Raw genomic sequence first — 23,967 nt, 5'->3', positions numbered from 1 at the left:
GAAAGCTTCAAGTTTCTCACCATTAAGTATGATGCTAACTGTAGGTTTTTTGTAGATATTCTTTATCAAGTTGAGGAAGTTCTCCTCTATTACAAGTTTACTGATAGTTTTTATCAAGAATGGGGGTTGAATTTTATCAAATGCTTTTTCTGTATTTATTGATATAACCATGTGATTTTTCTTCTTTAGCTTGCTGATGTGATGGAATATATTAACTGATTTTTGAATGATGAACAAGCTTCGCATAGTAGGATAAATCCCACTTGGTCATGATGTAGAATTCCTTTTATAAATTGTTAGATTCAATCTGATAATATTTTGCTAAGGATTTTTGCATCTATGTTCATGTCAGATATTGGTCTGTAGTTTTCTTTTCTTATAATGTCTTTGTTTGGTTTTGGTGTTAGGGTAATGCTGGCCTCAGAGAATGAATTGAGAAGTATTCTCTCTGCTTCTATACGAAAGATATTGTAGATAATTGGTGTAATTTCTTCCTTAAATATTTGGTAGAATTCATCAGTAAACCCATCTGGGCCTGGTGCTTTGTTTCAGAAGGTTATTAATTATTGATTCAATTTCTTTAATTGATACAGGCCTATTCAGGTTGTCTATTTCTTCTTGTGTGAGTTTTGGCATATTGTGTCTTTCAAGGAGTTTGTTCATTTCATCTAGTTTGTCAAATTTGCGAGCACAGAGTTGTTCATAATACTCGTTTTTATGCTTTTCTTTCTTGACCCACATGTTATTTAGAAGTATGTTGTTTAATCTCCAAGTATTTGGAATTTTCCAGTTATCTTTCTGTTATTGATATCTTGTTTAACTCCATTGTGGTCTTACAGCAGACACTGTATGATTTCTATTCTTTAAAATGTGTTAAGGTGTGTTTCATGCCCCAAAATGTGGTTTATCTTGGTGAAGGTTGCATGTGAGCTTGAGAAGAATGCATGTTCTGCTGCTGCTGGATAAGTAGTCTATAAATGTTGATCATATCCAGTTGATTGATGGTGTTGTTGAGTTCAACTATGTTCTTAACGATCTTCTGTCTGCTGGATCTGACCATTTCTGGTAAGAGTCGTGTTGAAGTCTCTAACTGTAACAGTGGATCCATCCATTTCTCCTTGAAATTCTATCAGTTTTGGTTTCACATATTTTGACCATCCATTGTCAGGCACATGCACATTAAGAATTGTTATGTCATCTTGGAGAAGTGACCCCTTTGTCATTATGTAATGGCCCACTTTATCCCTGATAATAACTTTCTTTGCTCTGAAGTTTGCTCTGTTTGAAATTAATATAGCCACTCCCACTTTTTGATTAGTGTTAACATGGTATATCTTTCTCCATCCACTAATTTTTTTTGAATAATTTTCTAATTTATTGATTTGGCTGCACCGGGTCTTAGTTGTGGCACACGGGATCTTCATTGCTGCATGCAGGATCTTTAGTTGCGGCATGTGGGACCTACTTCTCTGACCAGGGATTGAACCCAGGCCCCCTGCATTGGGAGCACGGAGTCTTAGCCACTGGACCACCAGGGAAGTCTCTCCATCCACTTATTTTTAATCTAGGTGTGTCTTTGTATTTAAAGTGGGTTTTATAAACAACATATAATTGGGTCTTGTTTTATTGATCCACTCTGACAATCTCTGTCTTTCAGTTGGTGTTTTTAGACAGGAGATGTTTAAAGTGACTATTGATGGCTGGATTAATATCTACCATATTTGTTACTGTTTTCTATCTGTTGTGCTTGTTCTTTGTTTCTACTTCTGTGTTCCTCTTTTTCTGTCTTTTGTGTATTAAGTGAGCATTTGTATGACTCCATTTTCTCTTCTTTCCTAGCGTATTGGTTGTACTTTTTTTTCTTTTTTGTTTTTAGCTTTTTTTTAGTGGTTGCCCTAGAGTTTCCAATATACATTCACAATTATTCCAAGTCCACTTTCAAATAACACTAACACTACACCATTTCATAGGTAGTGTGAGTACCTTATAATTACAAAATAATCCTAATTTCTCCCTTCCTACCCTGTGTCATTGCTGTCATTCATGTAAACATACATAAGTACACATATATACACACAACTATATATATATATAAAAGCATACATAATTGAACACGTTGCTATTATTCTTTTGAACAAACTGTTATCTGTTAGATCAATTAAGAATTTTACCTTCACTTGTACTTTCTCTGATGCTCTTCCTTTCTTTATATAGATCCAAGTTTCTAACCTATATCATTTTCTTTACCTCTAAAGAAGTTACTTTAACATTTCTTGCAAGGCAGGTCTACTGGCAACAAATTTCCTCAATTTTTGTTTGTCTGAGAAAGTATTTTTCCTTCACTTTTGAAGGATAATTTCATAGCATATAAAATTTTATGTTGGTGTTCTTCTCTCAACACTTCAAATATTTTCCTCCATTCTCTTCTTGCTTACATGGTTTATGAAGAGACGTAAGATGTAATTCTTATCTTTGTTAGTCTAGGTAAGCTTTTTCCTCTAGATTCTTGAAGGATTTTTTATCTTTAATTTTGGGCAGTTTTGAACATGATATGCCTAAGGTGTAATTATTTCGGTATTTATCCTGCTTGGTGTTCTCTAAGCTTTTTGAATCCATGGTTTGTTGTGTGACATAAATTTGGGAGAAATCTCTGTCATTACTGGATCAAATATTGCTTCTGTTCCTTTCTCTCTTTTTTCTCCTTCTAATATTCCCATTGCATGTATGCTACACCTTTTGTAGTCGTCCCACAGTTCTTGGATATTCTTGTTCAGTGTTTTTTTCTTTGCTTTTCTGTTTTGGAAGTTTCTATTGACAGATCCCCAACCTCAGAGAGTCTTTTTTCAGCCACGCCCAATATACTGATAGGTCCATCAAAGGCATTATTCATCTCTGTTGCAGTGTTTGTGATCTCTAGCATTTCTTTTTGATTCTTTCTTAAATTCTCCATCTCTCTGCTTACATTACCCATCTGTTCCTGCATGCTGTCTGCTTTATCCATTAAAGTACTTAGCATACTAATCATAGGTTTTTTTTTAAAAAAATTCCTGGTCTGATAATTCCAATAGTCCTGACATACCTGAATATGGTTCTAATACCGTATCTATCTCTTCAAACTGTATTTTTTGTCTTTTAGTCTACCTTGTAATTTTTTCCTGATAGCTGGACATGGTGTACTGGGTGAAAAGAATTGCAGTAATTAGGCCTTTAGTAATGTGGCAGTAAGACAGTGGGAGAGGGGAAGTGTTCTTTAGTCCTACGATTAGGTCTTCATCTTTAAGTAAGCCTTTGCCCCTTAGCTGTGCACAAGTGCTTTTCATTTCCACCCCTCAAGTTGGACAGGATGGCCAGAGCAGGCTGGAATTGGGTGTTTCCCTTCTCCCATTAGTTTAGGCACTGGTAAATAGATTATTTTGAGGTTAGGTCTTGTTGAGAAAAACAGAATGCTTAAAGAACAGAATGCTCTGGCATATTTCAAAATGGTTCCTTTTCCCTTGCCCGTGCTGGAAATGTAAGAGGATTTTCCTCAAATCTTCACTGGGAGAACCTGGTGCCCCCTCTAAGACTGGGTTCTCCTGGAGTTTTAACTCTCAAACTTGTCCATACTGATTTTCTAATATTCATTAATTATACTTCACGTTTTCCTACCCCAGTAATGATTCCTATGGGTTTCTACTCCATTAAGTTGTGATTCTCTGTATTTGCCTACTTCTCCAATTTTGGGGGCAGCAGTGTGTCCTGTGATCTCACTTCTCTGAAAGATCAAGGAAGAATTGATTTTTTCAGTTTTCTCAGCTTTTTACTTGTTGGGACAGAGTGATAACTTCCCAGCTCTTTACATGCCAGACTAGAAATTGGAAGTCTGTATTCACTTTTTAATAATTAATTGAGCTATATCTATTTATAATTATTGCATTTATAAATTGTGTGTGCTTATATATGAATGTTACATTTAAAAAAGAAAGTTTTTTTAGAGTCGACGTACCATGTCCTTGCTCCACAGGAAGAGAATTTCAAGCCCTTAATCAAAGATAATTTACCACTGTCACTTTAGCCATAATCCTAAAAACACTTTGTTACATACTCATCAATAGATTAAAAAAGGCAAACTGAAAAAGAATCGCAAGCATATTCTTTCTAGGCACTTACAGTTGCAATCACTGCCAGGACTCAAAAGGAAAGGACTCTTCGGGGTGGCAGGTTGGAAAAGCTCCAGGGAGCAAAGTTAAAAAGCTCTGATGCCAAAGAAAAAGAACTGGGCCATTTCTCTACACAGATTAAAAAGGGAATGGTATTCCCATTTTCCCCTCTATTCTGATGCAAATCTTTTCAGTTAGAAGTCTTATATTAGCTTCAAGTAGCTCTCAGCGTGGGTCCAGGTTAATTTCAAAAAGCTATGGTACTGCTTGAGGGCAGGAACTACTTACTTTACCTCTTTTGTACCACTCACAGATTTAGTACAATGACAGGCAAGCTAACAAGGCAGTCTATATAATATTTCATAAAGTAAACAAATATGATATAAAATCTACCACTTTGTATATGCATGTGTGGGATTTTGGAGGGGAAGCAAATGGAGGTATGGGTAAAAGGATCATGTAAGTGCTTATTTCTATAATCATTAAGCAACTAAATAGAAATATATTTGATCAGGTCACTGGACTGAAAAGAATTAGGCTAAGAGGTTAACTAAGCAATCCTTGCTAATGTCTGTAATCAAGACTGTACTTTAATCATCTACAGATTGACTATTCACTGTGAATGGAAATTCCCCCAATCTCCCTCAGTAATTCACTTTAATGTTGATTTAATGATTCTCCCTGTTGAATTGCTTTCTCATAGTACAGTTTAAGACAAATTCCTCTTGAAACAGATCAAAGGAAGAGCTGAAGAACACTTAACCTTCAAATACGGAGCTTGAAATAACTCGTTTGTATATCATAAAACAGAAAGGGTTTCCTGAGTTCTGTGCAAAAATAAAACAAAAAATAAACAAGAAATAAGGATGTTCTACTATTTGTACAGGCTGAACTTGATTTCCTAGAAAACCCAAGGGGTATCCTATGGCAGTTGTAGCTTCAACTAAATATCTACAACTTAAGTACCACTGGAATGATGGACCAGAGCTAACCTTTCTAAACATTTCCTCTCAACAGGCAGATTTTGAGAAGTGTAGTTCCAAGATTCCTTAATCTGAGGCATCATGTTCCAGTATCTGTGGTTCTTTGACTTACAACTGATAAGAAAAATTGCTTGAAGATCCCTAGATACACCAGATGTCAACGCATTTCATGTTTTAATCAAAGTACAGAGCAAGCCTATTAAATATAATGTTAATAGTTAAATATGCTTACAACTCCATTCCCTAGTAAATCCCTTCTTGACAGCGTATGAGTAACACATGGACATAAGGACAGAGAGCAAGACAGAAAAAGGATTGTGTAAAATCTAATATTGAAGCAAAGAATCAATCTGTGGATAAATAAATGTCTACAAATTTGTGGAGTCTCCTCCTATATTATGGTACTTATTATATCATATTGTCAAGTGTCTTTTTATAGTTTTTTCTCCCGTGAGCTCCTTGAGGGCAGGGATACATTTCTATATTTTCAGCACCTAACAGAGCGCTCAGAGCACAGATCATGTACAACAAATGGCACTGTGCTAAGTATCCCCTTTAATCCTCAAAATAATTGTATGAGGTAGATAATATATTGCTATTCTAATTTTGTAGATAATAAAACCAGGAATCATTAAAATGAAAGAATGTGGCCAAAGTCACACAGCAGTCTAACTCCAGAGTATATGCGCTTAATTACTGTACTATACTATCTGAATAAATGAACGCCTGTTTTGTCCAGCTTCTGTCTCAGTTTTAATAAATAATTTTATTAATTCATTCACTCAGATATCATCTGCATTTGTGTCTTATGGATTAGGATGACAACATGGGCTCAAGAATCATCAGAGGAGCATAAGATTTGGGGGCCAGGCAGATAACCTTAGGAACCAAGGGTCTTTTCTGGACTTCACACTTTCAAAGTCTGGTTACTCTTTTTTGTTTTTGTTTTTGGGGGTTTTCTGGTTGCACCATGTGGCACGTGGGATCTTATGAGTTCTCCAACCAGGGATCAAACCTGCGTCCCCTGCATTGGAAGTGCAGAGTCTTAACCACTAGACTGCAAAGTCTGGTTACTGTTAACATTAAATTAGTTATATCTAAATACAAGTATACTGAATTTTTTAACTGTAAATGATTATACTATAATTTTAGGAGATAAATTGGGTAATTTATAATATAGCAAGAGTAGGGAAGATGATAATTCTTTTTAATAGAAAACTTAGAAAGGGCTACGAGGTTAAACTAGCAAGCCTATTTTATAGATAAGGGATCAGCAAATGGTTTATATTAGTTTAACAAATTATTCAATGCAAAAGGATTTATTTTGCTAGACTATGCCAGTGTCTCATTTACATGATTCCCAAACCAATAAAATAATAAAAGTTTATATAACAAATTTATGAAATTATTTAATTCATAATGCTTAAAACAACCATTAATTAATGTTTTGTTATATCCCATGGTATTATAAAAACAAAAATCTGTCCATTCAGAAAAGAGTAGGACTTGAATAACATGTAATAAGGCAATATTATCAGAGGCAATAAAGGATGTAAAGCAAATCTTACACTTGTCTAATTCTTCTTACAATTTTAATTTCCAAACATACACACACTTATATATATTACATAAACAATTAACTATTAAACTGTGAGACATGAAAGAAAATCAAGTTAGACTGATTCAGCACTACTCTAAGTCTTCAAAACATGAAGAAAATGTAATATAGCTATAGAAAATCAATATACTTTTCTTCATTTTAACAAGATGTTTAATGCCAAAAAGGAACTGACATTTATTTGCTCATTGTTGACATTGATTACCACTAATTTTCAATTGTTAGAAATATAATGGAATCATGTGTATAACAAAAATTGTCTTTACTTTTTAAAAGTTTGCTTACAGTAACTGAAATAAAAACTTTTAGTCAGATTTTTACATACCTTAAAAGTAGAGAGCCCATAAAGTCTTGTGGTATGAACAGTTTCTTGAGAAATATTTGTAATGTTAGTTATAAAGTCCTCAAGGTATTTGCAAGCTTGTTCCAGGTGTGTGGTGTTTATAATGATTTGCACTAGCTAGAAAATAGAAAATGCCTCCAGTGAAATGCAGGTTACGTATATACAAAGCCATTTGATTTTTAAAATCAGGATTATTACTTCCAGCAAGTGTACCACTTCTGCATAATTATAGCATTATAGGATACAACTGATTATCTGATTCAAAAGCCTGCTGTAAATACTGCTTATGAATGCTATCATCTAAAAAAAATAACCAAGAGTCTAACTAGCAACTTTTCAAAGCGTTTTTTCCAATTTTATACATTCACCAAGTAAAAAAAATGAGTATTTTCACTTTTCATGTAAAGTCTGGCAAACATGAATCTCCATATATCTTCTAACATCATCAGCTATCCACTATTCCCCATGTAAACCCTTTTCCCTCACATCACTGGAATTTACAATGACGCTTTTATTTTAAAACAAACCCACTTCTATTAATAAATTTAAAATGGAAAGCTAGTTTTATAGGATGATGTTCAGCAATAAATTAATTTATAATAATTGTTTCATATAATGAAACATTTAGCTATAAATATCTTTTTAACCTACCTCTGTCAAACCTATGTGAGGTTTTTTAATAAGATTCAGTAAACAGCTACTCAAAGTTCTGGTCAGCAGCAGATTTGTTGATTTTCTAAGCATATCATCTACTTCTGTTGAGCTAAAAACAAAGGTTGATATTATTAAGGTTTCCACAAGGGTTACAATTAGTTAGCTTCCTAAATAATTTAATGCAATTTACTCTTTATATCTTTAAATAAATTACAATCATTCATATCTATTAAATCACATATTTCAATTCAATCTAGTTTCACAAAAGGGATACTTTCCATAAAGTAGAATGTTCATTTATAGAATAATTTAAATGTATTCAATTAACCATTACAGTAAAACCATGGAGTACTTAGTATAAGGAAATAAAACTATTCTTAAATTATGACTCCATTATGGTACAGCCACTTTCAAAGACACTTTATATACAACTATAGCTAAAATTACTTTTAAAATACAAATTGATGTGAACCCTCTGGATACAATTGCTAGATTTGATTTTAATATAACTAAGCTATCCATTTCCATTGAGAATTTTTTTTAAAAAGATTCAAAGAAATTAATTGCCTTACACTAGTTTTAATTTGGGAGAGGAACTAACCCTATGATGTTTCTTAACATCCTAAAAATTACTAGCCTAGCACTAAAAAGCTTATTATTTTCTTCTAACCACTAGGCCTTCAATTTAAGTAAGTCATGATTTTTTGTATATAGCCTCATTATCAAAACGGTTAAGCTGTCCTTAGACCAAGTTTTCTCAGTCTCAGCACTATTGACATTTAGGCTAGATAATTCTTTGTTGTGGAGCTGTCTTGTACCATTGAAAGATGTTTAGCAGCATCCCTGTCCTCCACCCGCCTGATGCAAGTAGCACTCTTCCCCCTAGTTGTGACAACCCAAAATGTCTCTAGACAGTGTCAAATATACCCTGGGGGGCAAAACTGCCCCAGATGAGACTCACTGCCTTAAACACAGTCTAACATTTTAATTTTAGAACCCTTTCACTTTTTACTTTATTAAAACATTACTCCTAAAAATCTATGAGGTACAAATATTTACTAGTTTACATTTATTTTAAATATGCAAATAGAACAAGATTTGACAAAACACAGGTAATTTTCACTACTATTCCAATGTTCTCCATTTTAATGCAGGTGCTCTTCAATTTCTGCTAACCCTAATTCTGGCAGACCTGAGGAGAATATGCCTCACTGATTTCGTATCTAAAGTCAAGACTTCCCAGGGAATAGCATATATATACCAGTAGGGTTTCAGGGTTACACAGTAGCAAACTCTCTGACAGAAATCAGTAGTGTCCCTAGAACAAGCAACGTACTCACACCAATATAAAGGAGGTGGTTGCCAACTCCTCTGGTTTCCTTTCTGACACACTCAAATTATGCTTAAAGACACCCTGTATAGCATCCTTTTCAGATGAAAAGTTATGCATGACAGATAATGTCTTTTGTTTAATTCCCCTGAACTTCCTTGAATGCTGAATCAATGCATAAGTGAAAGCAGAGAAAGAAAACCTATCAGCACCTACGTCCTATTCCTGCCAGCAAGATTTACCCAACAATGACCAGGATTTTCTCCAAGAGGTTTTTATCCTAACTGAGCAATTTTTTTTCCTTAACTCCTTCTCTTTTGAGCTTATAACCTGTACTCTTCCCAATTTTTAAATAACAAATAACACAGTAATTAAATCTCAATATACAATAAATCTCCTAAATTATTTGAGAGCTTAGCCTCTTATGAAAACTGAAAATTTCTTAAAGATCATATTAGATTCAGATGTTTTCTCTGCAACCAAATAACTGAGACTTTAGAGTCTCATCATGAAATCACTTAATTCTCTGGCCCTGCTCTTATTCACATATAAAAAGAACCCCAAACATTTTTACTATGAGAGCTCCAAAGCATCTTTTTGGTCTAAAAATCTAACTGCAAAATATGTTTAAACATAATAAAAGAGCTTTAAACCCAGAAAGTTATTTTTCCATAATTCTTTAATGACAAATTAAAAAAAAATGACTCAGCTCAATTTTAGGCCACAGATGTAAATTTTTAAAACAAAAATATGTCAGAAAGCTGATAATCTAGAATAAATTTAAATTTACATATTTTAATACTAACTATGCTTTCTGTATTCTGAACTACAAAATGAAAATAGCCAATGTTATTTAGTAAAGCTAATTTTTAAAAATGTAAGTATAAAAAGCCTTGCTAAATGAAAAACAGTATCATAGTTAAATAGAATGACTGGATATTGAACTAACAAAGATGACAAATATTTTTATCAAAGACAGAAGGAAAAAATAGATAATCTTTTCCGCTGTAGCATCAGTATACAACATTTACCTTTTAGAATGCTAGGAGTTCATGCACAAAAAGAGCCAGAACTGAGGGGACAATTCTAGTTCTAGTCAGTCAGTAGGGAAGCTTTAGGGATAATTACACATAATATTATGACTAAGGGCTTTTAACTTTGGTGTTATAAATGTGGTAAAAAATCAAATAACAGGACTTCCCTGGTGGCACAGAGGTTAAGAATCCACCTGCCAGTGCAGGGGACACAGGTTCAAGCCCTGGTCCGGGAAGATCCCACATGCCGCAGAGCAACTAAGCCCGTGCGCCACAACTACTGGGCCTGCGCTCTAGAGCTCGCAAACCACAACTACTGAGCCCCTGCATGCCGCAACTACTGAAGCCTGCGTGCCTAGAGCCTGTGCTCCACAACAAAGACAAGCCACCACTATGAGAAGCCCGTGCACCGCAACAGAGAGCAGCCCCTGCTTGCCACAACTAGAGAAAGCCTGCACATAGCAACGAAGACCCAATGCAGCCAAAAATAAATAAATAAATAAATTTACTTATTTAAAAAAAATCAAATAACAATTAGAGATCCACTGTCTCTTCTCTGTAAATAAACAAAATAAAAGTTAATTCCAAACTGCTAAATTTCTATACTTTCTACAGTTTACTTCCAATCTACCATCCACATTGTGGCCAGAGTAAACTTTCTAAAATATTACTCCAGTCATGTCGTTTCTTAGTTAAAAATTCTTCAACAGTTCCCCAATGCCTGCAAATGAAATATAAAAACTCCAAGCTCTAGTCTCACATCTTATATTGTAGTATCTCATCTGCTCCTACGTCTTATGTGCCTACCATGTGCCAGGCTACACAGAGTGCTTTATACACACTCACTACCTCATTTAATTCTTAAAACCACCCTATGAGTTATTTCTCTCATTTTACAGATGAGGGAACTGCAATTTAAACAGATTAAGTGACTTGCCCAAAGTCCTACTGCAGCTAGTGAGTGTCAACATCAAGAATCAAGCTCAGGTGTAAGTCTGAAGCTTATGTTCTTAACTACTGCATTATACTGCTCTGCTTTAGATCGGAACTTTAGAATGTTCAATGAAAAGAAAGATAGACATAAATTATTGGTAGCTCTTGGACCATTAGAGCTCTGCTAATGAAAACTACCACTGTAATAGTCTGTCATTCCTTTTCAATGAATACTCATTTGTATCCACTGTTTTTCCAATGCTGAATGATATTGTGTGTTATGTTATAAGCTAATGTCTTTAAAATACATGTTTAGAAACTTTGGTATAAGAGACTAACAGAGTATGATGAAGCTTAAGGCAGTGGTTCTTAAACTTGGAGTGCATCAGAATCACCCAGAGTACTTGGTAAAGCCAAGGGCTCCATCCTCAGTTTCTAATTCAGTAGGTCTGAGGTTGCATTTCTAGTTAACCCCAAATGCCACTAAGATATGTAAGCCTTCCAACGAGATAATAGTCCACTGAAGAGTCATGGCCTAAAAATCAAATGTTAATGTTTCACAAAAATAGCTATGATAAAGATACATTTCTTATTAATAAACTTACCTCCGGTGTAACGACTCTGAAAATTTAAGGCTGGCATAAATAAATTCTTTAACTTGAATATAAATATGAGGCACTGATTGAGACATGGGCAGTTTCTTTGGGAAAGATTGCTGTTGAAAGAAAAACAAAGTTGAAACTGTTGCTGAAATTTTAGAAAAAGATATTCTAATCACCTCAAAAATGTAAAAATTAAATTGATTTCACATTTGAATTAGTAGTTAATACTTGCATTTTAAAGTCTACTGTTATCCCATTATTTTTAAGATTTTAAAAAGAATTAAAATATTTCTGAAGAAAATAATGTGGCAATTTACCTGTTTCTTAAATCATGTTATCAGACTTCTAACAAGCAGAGAAAGTATGTAAGTGTGTGTCCTGATGATAAGTATCCTGCAGAAGATGCTTAACTCTTTGCTTCCTTGCAGCCGTAATACAGAGCCAGGTTGGCATGAAAGTTATGGGCCAGCTTCCTGGCTCAGTGTCATCAAATAATTCTAAGACTCCCTTCACTTGCTTGAATGCTAATTTAAGAAAGTATCCACTTCATTCCAGAACTCCTAGAATACCTTACAGCAGCTTTCTGAGCTAATATGAAGCTAATGGTTTGCAGTGTGCTTCTTGGCTAAAATGCTTTACCAGCCAACATCCATGAGCAAATTCTCAGTCTCCAAAAGGTAAACTCTCCCGAAGATTGTTACCAAAATCCCCCTCTTTACGCTTCATGAAGCCTAATCTACTTCAATTTTCACATTCATTGCAACTTAGTTTACATCATTGAAAACACCCTCACGAAGGTCACCAATGACCTCACAGGTGTTAAATCCAATAACTTTTCATGTTACCTGATTCACCTGAACAATCTGACACAATGGGCCTCCTGCTTTTTTTTTTCCCCCCTAAATAAACCCCCATGTTATTTATTTACTTTTGGCCACTCCACGGGGCATGTGGGATCTTAGTTTCCCGACCAGTGATCAAACCCGTGCCCCCTGCATTGGAAAAACAGTGTCTTAACCACTGGACCACCAGGGAAGTCTTGCCTCCTGCTTCTTAAAGGATCTCTCCTTCCTTGGAATCCATGACCCACACTGGTTTTCCTTTGTTTCTCTACCTTCTCTATATCTCCTCCTCTAGCCATCCCTTAATTGCTACTCCTTAGGGTTCTATCCTACACTTTCTTCCCTTCTTACCACACATACTATCCTTAGAGAATCTCACCTACTCTCACCATGCAAGTGCCAATATCTCCCAAATCTAAAACTCTAGGCCAAATCTTTCTCCTGAAGTCCAAATCTGTATATCTAACTAACATTTGAACACCTCCATTTAGCTGTAACATTTGAGACATTCTCAACAGAACCAAAAGTGAAATGATCATCCCTTCTTTCTAAATCTGCTCCTCTTGCATTTCCTATCTTAGTGAATGCTACCACCAGCCAAGGCAGAAATGTGGCTATCACACTTGTGCCTCTATCTTCATCATCCCTCATATGCAAGTGATAATCAACTCCTGTCATTCCTACTTCCTAAATATCTCAAATCATATTCCACAGCCATAACTCCCATTCAGGTCACCAATCTCTCTTGCCAAAATAACTGCAACAATCCCCAAGCTAGTATCCCAGCCTTACTCTTCTCCAATCCATTCCCCACACACTAGCCAGAGAGATCTTTCTAAAGCACAAATCTGATTATGTTTTTACTGCTTGAAATCTGGTGGTGACTTATTCGAGCCATCAGGCTAAGCTCCCTAACATTGTTTACAAGGCCTATTATAGCCTGCCACTTTCTACTTCATCTTCATTTTTTGATCTTCGTCTCCTGCACTTCATTAACCTTGTACTTTATACTGCAGAATTACAGCCTTTCTCCATGCTGTTGCTTCTATCTTGAGCAGGGCCAACTTCTGTGAATTGTAATTTCCTGTTTATTTAATCTATCCCTCACTTGACTACAAGTTCCTTGACAGCAGAGACTGAAAAACCAGCACATAGCACAGTGTCTACTAGATAGCAGGTGAATGATAAATATATGAATTAACATATGTACTCTTAGGTACCTCCAGCAGAAAGAAACTTACAATAAGCTGGTAGTGAAAACATTTGCAGAGAGCAGTCTCTCTCCAAAACTGGTAGGTTCAACCTTTCCAAATTTAGGAACTGAATTAGGAGTACTACAAAAATCAACTAAAGAGTTGCTATTCTTTAAAATCACCTTATAATAATGTAAGAGCTAACTCACCTCCAAGTTATGTTTTACAAAATAATGAAACCAATATTAACTATCTGAAAGATATTTCAACTTTAAGAATTGATTTTAATGACATTAAAGACAATATGAACATGTTCTTATTTTAGCCAAAGGATCCTAGTTAAATTAGCAAAGCTATCTGCAAAAAGACAGATGTTAGCATATATGTTCAGTCTTATTCCTTTCTCACTTGTAATTTCTGCTGAAAAGAACTCATGTTATTTGAAAGACAATTTCACATCTTTTTCAATCGTTTTAATTGAAAATTATACTTAAAATAGGAAAAAATTAAATATGTAAACACACAACCAAGAGACTATTACTAAATAACTTATGGGATTTCTAAGTTATCACATTTAAATTTTCCATGTGCTTTTTGCCTTAATGATAGTTCTTTTTAATGATGAATAATACACAAACCAATGAATACAATTCCTAACAAGCTTAATCCTCAGATGCCGTATATTTTGGAAGTACCCTACAAGCAAAGTCAAATATCCTTTTAACTATAAATCTATTTAGAATAGTTTAGTGTAATTAGAAGAGACATTAGAGATTATTTAGTTCAACCTCCTTATTTGACAGATGAGGCAAAATGCCCAAATAGGGTAAGTCACTTGCCCATAATAAGCCACAGACAGAGCTGGCACATGAATCCAGACCAAATCCAGCGCTCTTTTTGCAGATGCTATATCCTGAACACATTTATTACCAGTAACTAAAACAAAACAAAGCCAAGCTGTGAGACAGAGAATATTCTCATAATATTTCTTTTTTAAAAAATACATTTATTGGGCTTCCCTGGTGGCGCAGTGGTTGAGAGTCTGCCTGCCGATGCAGGGGACACGGGTTCGTGCCCCGGTCCGGGAAGATCCTACGTGCCCTGGAGCGGCTGGGCCCGTGAGCCATGGCCTCTGAGCCTGCGTGTCCGGAGCCTGTGCTCCGCAATGGGAGAGGCCACAACAGTGAGAGGCCCGCGTACTGCAAAAAAACCCCCACAACATTTATTTATTTATTTGTTTGTTTGTCTATGTATTTATTTTTGGCTGCATTGGGTCTTCATTGCTGCATGCGGGCTTTCTCTAGTTGCGGTGAGCAGGGGCTACTCTTCGTTGCAGTGCGCATGTTTCTCATTGCCGTGGCTTCCCTTGTTGTGGAGCACGGGCTCTAGGCACGCGGGCTTCAGTAGTTGTGGCCTGCGGGCTTAGGTGCTCTGTGGCATGTGGTATCTTCCCGGACCAGGGATCGAACCCGTGTCCCCTGCATTGGCAGGCGGATTCCTTTTTTTTTTTTTTTAGTATTTATTTATTTAATTTTTAGCTGCGTCGGGTCTTAGATGTGGTATGTAGGATCTTCGCTAAGGCATGCAGGCTCTTCATTGCAGCGTGTGGGCTTCTCTCTAGTTGTGGTGTGCAGGTTTTCTCCTCTCTAGTTGTAGTGCACAGGCTCCAGGGTGCGTGGGCTCTGTAGCTGTGGCACGTGTGTTCCAGAGCACGCAGCTCTAGTTGAGGCGCACAAGCTCAGTAGCTGTGGCATGCAGGCTTAGTTGCCCCGTGGCATGTGGGATCTTAGTTCCCTGACCAGGGATCGAACCCTCATCCCCTGCATTATAAGGTGGATTCTTTACCACTGGACCACCAGGGAAGTCCCGGCAGGCAGATTCTTAACCACTGCGCCACGAGGGAAGTCCCTCATAATATTTCTTGACAGGGAAACTTTGATTGTGGTTTCAAAAATACAGAACTAGAGGGCTTCCCTGGTGGCGCAGTGGTTGAGAGTCTGCCTGCCGATGCAGGGGACACAGTTTCGTGCCCCAGTCCGGGAAGATCCCACATGCCACAGAGCGGCTGGGCCCGTGAGCCATGGCCGCTGAGCCTGCACATCCGGAGCCTGTGCTCCGCAACGGGAGAGGCCACAACAGTGAGAGGCCCGCGTACCACACACACACAAAAAAACCAGAACTAGAATAATTATTCTGGTCTTTTGTGTGTATTAGAATACAATTAGGTATATGCAATGGCAGTGTTAGCTATAATCTAAAAGCTATGCATTAAATTACTTGGTCCTGTATTTAGTGACTATTACACGTAATATGCTTAGTTTATGTACATACAAATGTAACATAAAAATTTACAGTCACAATTCACACAACTCATTCAGAATTCACTCTTGTTCATTATTAAGGGATAAAAATGTAGAAAAGGACTAAATTATAAAGTGTTGAAAAAATAAAAAAGATTAAGGGAAAAAAATCAAAAATGCAGAGAATGAAAAAGGTGATAATAACAGGAAATATGATATCCTTTTCTCATAAGATCTAATTCTACCCAGGGATACTGGATTGGTACAAGTGTGTGTGTTTCTGTGTGCATGCACGCATATGGGCAATCAGGTGTATTTCCAGAATACTCTACGTGCTGGTCTATTTCCTTTCTCTAGCCTGTCTTTTGTTCAGACATCTTGACTCCAAAAATAGACATTCTTACTTCAGGAAAAAATCTACAGGTGGCTATTGCCTTCATACACCTCTTACTTAACCAAGATAAACTTTTTTTTTTAAATAAATTTATTTATTTTATTTTTGGCTGCGTTCAGTCTTCGTTGCTGCGTGCAGGCTTTCTCTACTTGCAGTGAGCAGGGGTTACTCTTAGTTGCGGTGCGTGGGCTTCTTATTGCGGTGGCTTCTCTTGTTACAGAGCACAGGCTCCCAGTGCGTGGGCTTCAGTAGTTGCGGCGCATAGGCTCAGTAGTTGTGGATCGTGGGCTCTAGAGCGCAGGCTCAGTAGTTGTGGTGCATGGGCTTAGTTGCTCCACGGCATGTGGGACCTTCCCAGACCAGGGATCAAACCCGTGTCCCCTGCATTGGCAAGCGGATTCTTAACCACTGCGCCACCAGGGAAGTCCCCAAGATAAACTTTTTATACAAATATATTTCTAGAAAAAAAGCCACAAAATAAGATCTTCCACAGTGATGGAAATTTCAAAGAAATTCTCTCTTTCCTTACAATATTCTCCTATTCCTATAATCTACTCAACATTTAGTATATCTAATTTGGAATCCACCCAATGATAGTAACACCTGCCCTGGGAATCCACCTAATATTTGGGACAAGGGCTCCTAGTAGCCCCAAGAAAGTCCTTTCTTAACCTCACCAAAATAGTAGTAGTAGTAGTAACATAATCTTTAAAAGTTAACAAAACATAATTAATTTTCTCAAATAACACAACAATAACAAAGGCCTCAAAAGAAGCTATTCTCACTTACAATATCAGATTAATATAATGTAGCAATAAAAATGATTAATTTATTTTTAAGAAAATTCTTGAATTAAATACTAGCTTGTACCTTTTCAATGTCTGGATCTTGAAAGGGAAATTTACTGATGACTGTTTTATATTCTTCTTCATTAACAATAGGGATGGGACTATAATTATCTTCTTCAAAAATGTCCCTGTTAAGAAAGAAGACAGAATTGAAATTTAATATTAGAAAACATATCAATAGAGTGCTATAGGACAATACTTTTAAAAAACCCCAACTATTACAAAATCATTTTTTGTGTGTCAGTTAAAGTTCTAAACAGGAAAACAGTGCCTAATCACTTAGAATTCTGAAATTCAATAGCAAATAAGTCTGTCCCTCAAAATTAATGTGCAATCTCTTCTTTCCACTTGTTTATTTTACATCCTCTCAGCACTTTAGTTTTTATTTTCTAGTCTAGAACAATTCTCAACATGATATAGTCTGAATGAACTCATTACAACTAAAAATGAGGTGAAGAGTATCCCAGACACACTTCTTGATAGGAATAACTCTCAAGTTGTATGTTTTTTGTCTTCTCTTTCCAACTAGACCATCAGCTCCTTGAAGATAAAAACAATGTCTTCCGTTTGTTTGTCTCTCATAATGTTGTACTTAGAAAAGGACCTTTTATACTCAGTAAGTCAGACACATTTACTACTCACCAAATAGGCAAAGTCATATGACTAGTTTTAGCCATTGGACCGCGAATACAAGTTACATGTGTTGCTTTAAGTCTAAAGCATTTATGAACTAACTGTGCGACCCTTAGTCCCACAGTGATAGGGGAGACCACCATGTTGAGAAAGTAGAATTACAGATGTCAAAAGCTCAAATCTTGGACTACTAGACCCACTATGGACTTCTGTGCAAGTGAGAAATAAAATGCCAGTGTTCATCCAATGAGACTTTGAGCATTTTTGTTATCGTAGCATAACTCAGCCTGTCCTAATATACCTGCTGTCCAATCAACTTGCTTTTAATCAATAATTCAGTTTGATTTTTATGTACTGAGCACCTATTGTATGCTAGTCTGGGCTAACTCTGATGAAAACTCCCTACCCTCATGAAAATAAAAGCAAGATCACTGTTCTCAAGCTTAACAGGAGACATAGATATGCAAACAAATTATAATGTTTATAATGATGTGTTATACGTACAATAAAAGAGGCGCAAGTTTCAGAAATAGGACAAAGGAGGAAGTGATTAACTTTATCAGAGTAGGTGGGGGACATCTCATGAAAAGTTTTACAGAGAAGCTACGGGCTCTGTAGGGTCTTCAAAGATGAAAAGAAACACTTCTAATGAGATTATGGGAGAACAGCATTTCAGAAAGATGGAACATAACATGCAAAAACATAAGGGGAGAAAAAGTATGAGTGTGGGGAGGGGTTGAGTAAAACCACAAGTAGTGCAGTACTACTGGAGTATAAAGTATTCAAGGGACATGGTTTAAAATGAGCCTGGGCAGATGGACAAACTGAGGCACCCAGATTTTATCCTGTAGGCAGTGGAATACCATAGTAGGTTTTAGGCAGAGGAATGTCATAGGAAGACTTTCACAGAGTGGAGGAAAAACTAGGAAAAGGACAATAATGAACAGAGAAAGGCCAGTTAGAAAGACTGAATAATCCAAATAAAAAGTGACGAGAATTTGAATTAAAGCTGTATTTGTGTAGGAAGAGAGGAAGTGGCAGAAACAAGAGTTTTTAAGAAGTAAAATACATGGGATTTAGAAACTCAATGAGGATTATGAGGGAAAGTATTATATAATCCTGATGAATCCGTGGTTTCTAGACAGGGCAAATGATGTATACCTTACCTCATCAGAGACATTTGCTGAGGTAAGGAACATAAGAGAAGGATATGGTTTGGGCAGTGGATGATGAATACCTAATTGATAAATGGCTCTGGCATCTTAATGAGAGGCTGGAAATAAAGTCATATGCTTGTAAATCACTGAGGTGCACAAGGTAGTTAAAATACGACTCTGTTTGGAGCTAGGCAATCAAGAATATAAATAAAACACTAGTGCTCTCAATATAGGTGGAGAGAACCACCCATGGATAAACAAAGTATGACAGTAGTCAGATCATAAATTCTATCATGGATGTCATCAAGTTTTAATTATTCAGTACTGATAACTTACTTTTTCCCCATTTAATTGTTAGGTTGTCAATTCACTACTTGTACAGTCTTTGAAGATACAGATCAAGGACAAAAAATGCTTAAAATCTGCTACTTCTTAAAAATCTAAGCAAAAAGCATGACCTAGAACAGTACTGAAAGTAGAAGTCAAAATATATTTTACAATTGACATGCTATCATTTGCTCTCATCCATGATGATAATGGAGGATAATGTTAATCCTATCTCTTTTTGAAAGAACCCATTAGCTTTTCAGAGAGAAAACAATACCTCACAGTTTCCCCAATCTTGAGGAACAATCTCACTACTAGAAGTCTTAAGATAGATAAGAGAGAATAGCTGGTTCAATACAAATCTATCAGCAACTGTAAAAACTTAAACACTCTTCTGAAAAGGGTAAGTTAATAACAGAAATCCTATAAGTAAAGATTTTTATATACAAATATATATAAATAAAGATATATCACATTAGATCATGGCATATATATTATATATTACCATCCCTATCAATAAGCACTACCTCTATTTCTAAAATACTAAATATCAAAAATTGTTAATATTTATACATGACTCATCTAAGACTGTCAATTATTCATTTGGGACAACATCCTGACAAGATCACTCCTATGGAATGTTAATACAAAAAGCTTAAATAAGGATTGATTTAGTTCATCTTAATAGAAGTGTATAACCTTGTAAACCACTTCGGTATTTTAAAAGATTTCTATCACAGTATTCAGAAGGTCAGCCCTCCATAGGTTTTGAAAACTGATGGGGTAAATGCCAAGCTAGTGTTAAATCATTTAACATATTTTCTATTTTAATAACATCAACTTTTACTGCCACATTGTTTCTATCATATTTTGGCTAACCTAGATGTAAGCTCTCAAGATTGACTTTTTGTTGAAACAAAGAAAAAAAGAAAGGAAGGAAGGGAGAAAGGCAGAAAGGGAGAGAAAAGTTTTTTTAGAATTTAAAAAGGAGGGAGTTGATACTTCTTTTCATGGCAATACAAAATTATATAGTTATTAAAATACTTTGTGCCCCGAAGGCAAGTGGTTAAAGTGAAAATAATTGTCCTAATTAGATACTTTAAGATTTTTAATTTAACAATTATGTTGTTTGTAAAAATAGCACTTTCCCCAAACAAAATTTATAAGCCATAAATTTTTGTCTCTAGTACTAAATACCACTGAATATTTACAGCCCCATATCTGGGGAAAAAAACTACAGAGATTAGGACTAAAAGTAGAACAATTCAAAATTGATTATAATTGGTACAGTCACTGTGGAAAGCAGTATGGAGGTCTTCAAAATATTTAACATATATTAACCATACAATCCAGCAATTCCACTTCTGGGTATATGCCCAAAAGAACTGAAAACAGGGACCCAAACAGATAACTGTTCGCCAAGGTTCATAGTGGCACCATCCACAATTGCTAAAAGGTGAAAACAACCCAAATATCCGTAAGTGGATGAATGGATAAATAAAATGTGATATACATAATGAAATATCATTTAGCCTTAAAAAGGAATGAAATTTTGACACATACTACAATATGGATGAAGCTGGAAGACACTATGCTAAGTGAAATAATCCAGACACACAAAAAACAGACAAATCCAGACACAAAAACCAAACATTGTATGATTCTACTTATATGAAGTACCTAGAGTAGTCGAATTCATAGAGACAAAGCAGAATGGTGATTGCCAGGGACTAGAAGAAGAGAATGGGGGTTACTGTTTCACTGGTACAGAGTTTCAGCTTAGGAAGATAAAAAAGTTCTGGAGATGGATAGTGGTGATGGTTGCAACAATGTGAATATACTTAATGCCACTGAACTGTACATTCATAAAAGGTTAAAATTGTAAGTTTTATGTTATATATATTTTACCACAATAAAAAATATTATAAGCATTTTTTATTGCTAAATGCAAAAACCAATTACTTTAGCATCTGACAAACTTTTTCATTACATTAAGGCACCATGGCTTAGACTAACCTGAAAACTCCAGCCCATTTTTTAAGCAGTGTTTCATTGTATTGATCTCTTATTTCAAATAAAAGGTCAAAAAGTCGGTTCACTGGAAAACCATAACCCTAAAACACACACAAAAAAGCAGATAAACAAGTAAAATAAATAAAGATAATCACTTTTTAAAGTTCAGAATACTAGAGAACTGTTTGAAGTGATCACTGTATCACATTGTATGCCATCCTAACAGTATGAAAAAAAGATATCCTTTTGACTTTCTACTAAGTTGTACTAGGTAAAAAAGAGTCTAGAAAGAGTTTTATGAACTGGAATAATTTTTCTATTTCTTCTCTCTCTTTTTTGTCTGGATTACACTGTTAACCTTAAAAAGTATTAGAAGTCAGAATTGGAGAAAAAGTTCAAGATTAGTGATCTATACATCTGTGTCTTGGGAAGTTGCCTCTAAATAAGATACAAGAAGAAAAGAGAATACATTCTGTCCGAAACATGATGGTTTCCTTTTGTACCTTCAATTTAACACTGACTTTGTTGTACAGGGAAAAGTTATCAAACGTAACACTCCAAAACTTTATTCCTTTGCAACTCCAAATCCATTTGAAATGCTACCCATATCAGGACCTAACATTTCTGCTCGCCTCAAAGTTGTCCCTATTCCCCTTCAAGGCTTACGTCTTCATCTTTGGTCTTGATCCTATCTCCTCCTGCAGGAACTGCTCCATGGATTATCTACTCTGCTGTGTCTTTAACTTCCACTAGCTCCTTTCTCTTCACTAAATAAACATGCTAAATTGCCTCCCATCTTTAAACCAAGAACAACTAAAGAAAACAAAAAAGCCTTCCCTCAGTTTCCTGTGTCACTCCTTCCATAGCCAAACCTACTACAATCTAACTCTCTCACTCCTATTCCTTTATTGAAACTGCTCTTAGCAATGTCACAGAGAATCTCCTGAATATAAAATTCCATGATCTCTCACTCCATCTTACCTCTGTTTCTTGAAACTCTTCTGTTTTGAATTCTGTAACACCACTCTCTCTCCTTGTTCTCCTTTTATCTATGAGTAGTCCTTCTGGATTCCTCTTTTCTTCTATCTCTATCCTTCAATCTTTTCTTCTAGCTCTCTAGGGCAATTTCAAGTTGATTGACTTCAAACACTACTTACTCTGATTATTCTCAATCTGTATCTCTAGCTAGACCTCTATAAATTCTAAATATTTAATTCCAACAGCAATTAGACATCTCTAGTCAGTCTGCCAACAGGCACATTAACTTATCTCTTCCCTTTCAGACTAAACCACGTGTTCTTCCTATTTCCTATCCCTGTTAATAGTTCTATCATCAATCCAATTTATCAGGAAAGAAACCTGAAAGTCATCTAAATGCCCTCAAAACAAACACATCTAATCAGTCATCAAATTCTTTTGATTTTACCTCCTTTACAAATCTCATTCAAACCTATCATTCTCTATCATTTACTACCTTTCTTTCTTCCAGAAATCTTCCCAGTATCACTGTTTTACTTCAGGTCCTTAACATCTCTTGCCTAGACCACTGTAAGAGCTTCCTAAACTGAAATTCCAACCATCCTGTCTCTTTCAACTCAATCTATTGCCCAACTCTTAAAATTATCATCTGAAAGTGCACATCTGATCACGCCATTTCCCTATAGAAAGCTTACGAAAGCCTCACAAGACATGCCACAATCTGGCTCAAACTACCTTATCAGTTTCATTACCACTCTCTGCCCTTCTTTGCTTATACTCAAACACTACAGTTTCTAACACCATTAAGCTGCTCAGCCAGTCTCATGCTCACCATACCATACCTCTACCTGTAATTAGCACATGCTATTTTGTCTGCCATTAATGCCTCTTCCTTCATATCTACTTGCTGAACTCACATTTCCTTCAAAATCCAGCTCACATTTCAACCTTCTGTGTAGCCTTTCCCAACTCCTGGAATCAAAGTTATCATTCTATCTTCTATGAGCCCAAAGCTCTTTAACATATTACTAAATTAGCATGTCTTATTATACATCTTATTTGTTTACAACTAAAGTGTGAATTTCTTTTTTTTTTTTTTTTTTTTTGCGGTACGCGGGCCTCTCACTGTTGTGGCCTCTCCCGTTGCAGAGCACAGGCTCTGGACGCGCAGGCTCAGCGGCCATGGCTCACGGGCCCAGCCGCTCCGCGGCATGTGGGATCTTCCCAGACTGAGGCACGAACCCGTGTCCCCTGCATCGGCAGGCGGACTCTCAACCACTGCGCCACCAGGGAAGCCCATAAAGTGTGAATTTCTTGAAGCCAAGAATCTTTATGTCTCTACTGTTCTACTGATTTTTATATCTATAATTGTATATATCATCTGGCTGCTAGCACATAGTGGGTGCTCAAAAAAATGTTAATGAACGAATCAATAAATGCTTTTTATTTGCTTAATAGGCAGTAAGCAGAACTATGAACATGCTGGTGTTTTTTATTTTTAATTTATTGTTTAGTCAGCTTTCTTTTAAATGGTGGAATAATTACATTTTTAAAAGAAAAAAATTCCTTAAGTTGGCAAAGTGCCAATTTTAAAAGCTAAATATTGTGCAATATTCTTTAATTAGTTAAAGGTTAATTAGAAAAGA

The 23,967-nt window shown here is 35.9% G+C and overlaps 1 protein-coding gene across 8 annotated transcripts in view; it reads right to left on the bottom strand.

Annotated features, from left to right (window-relative positions):
• EXOC6 (exocyst complex component 6) overlaps positions 1–23,967 on the bottom strand; it is a 194,949-nt gene that overhangs the window by 91,450 nt on the left and 79,532 nt on the right. For all 8 annotated transcript variants that reach the window (XM_033404896.2, XM_004279403.2, XM_033404898.2 and 5 more), the window contains 5 exons: positions 21,347–21,444; positions 17,236–17,341; positions 11,640–11,749; positions 7,735–7,846; positions 7,066–7,200 (listed from right to left, as the gene is read on the bottom strand). In XM_033404896.2, coding sequence (XP_033260787.1) covers positions 7,066–7,200; positions 7,735–7,846; positions 11,640–11,749; positions 17,236–17,341; positions 21,347–21,444 — 561 coding nt within the window. The remainder of the gene's footprint in view (positions 1–7,065; positions 7,201–7,734; positions 7,847–11,639; positions 11,750–17,235; positions 17,342–21,346; positions 21,445–23,967) is intronic.

This window comes from Orcinus orca, chromosome 14 (assembly GCF_937001465.1).
Source record: "Orcinus orca chromosome 14, mOrcOrc1.1, whole genome shotgun sequence".
NCBI lineage: Eukaryota > Metazoa > Chordata > Mammalia > Artiodactyla > Delphinidae > Orcinus > Orcinus orca.
The sequence above is the reverse complement of the archived record's forward strand: the minus strand, read 5'-3'. Positions and strand labels throughout refer to the sequence as shown.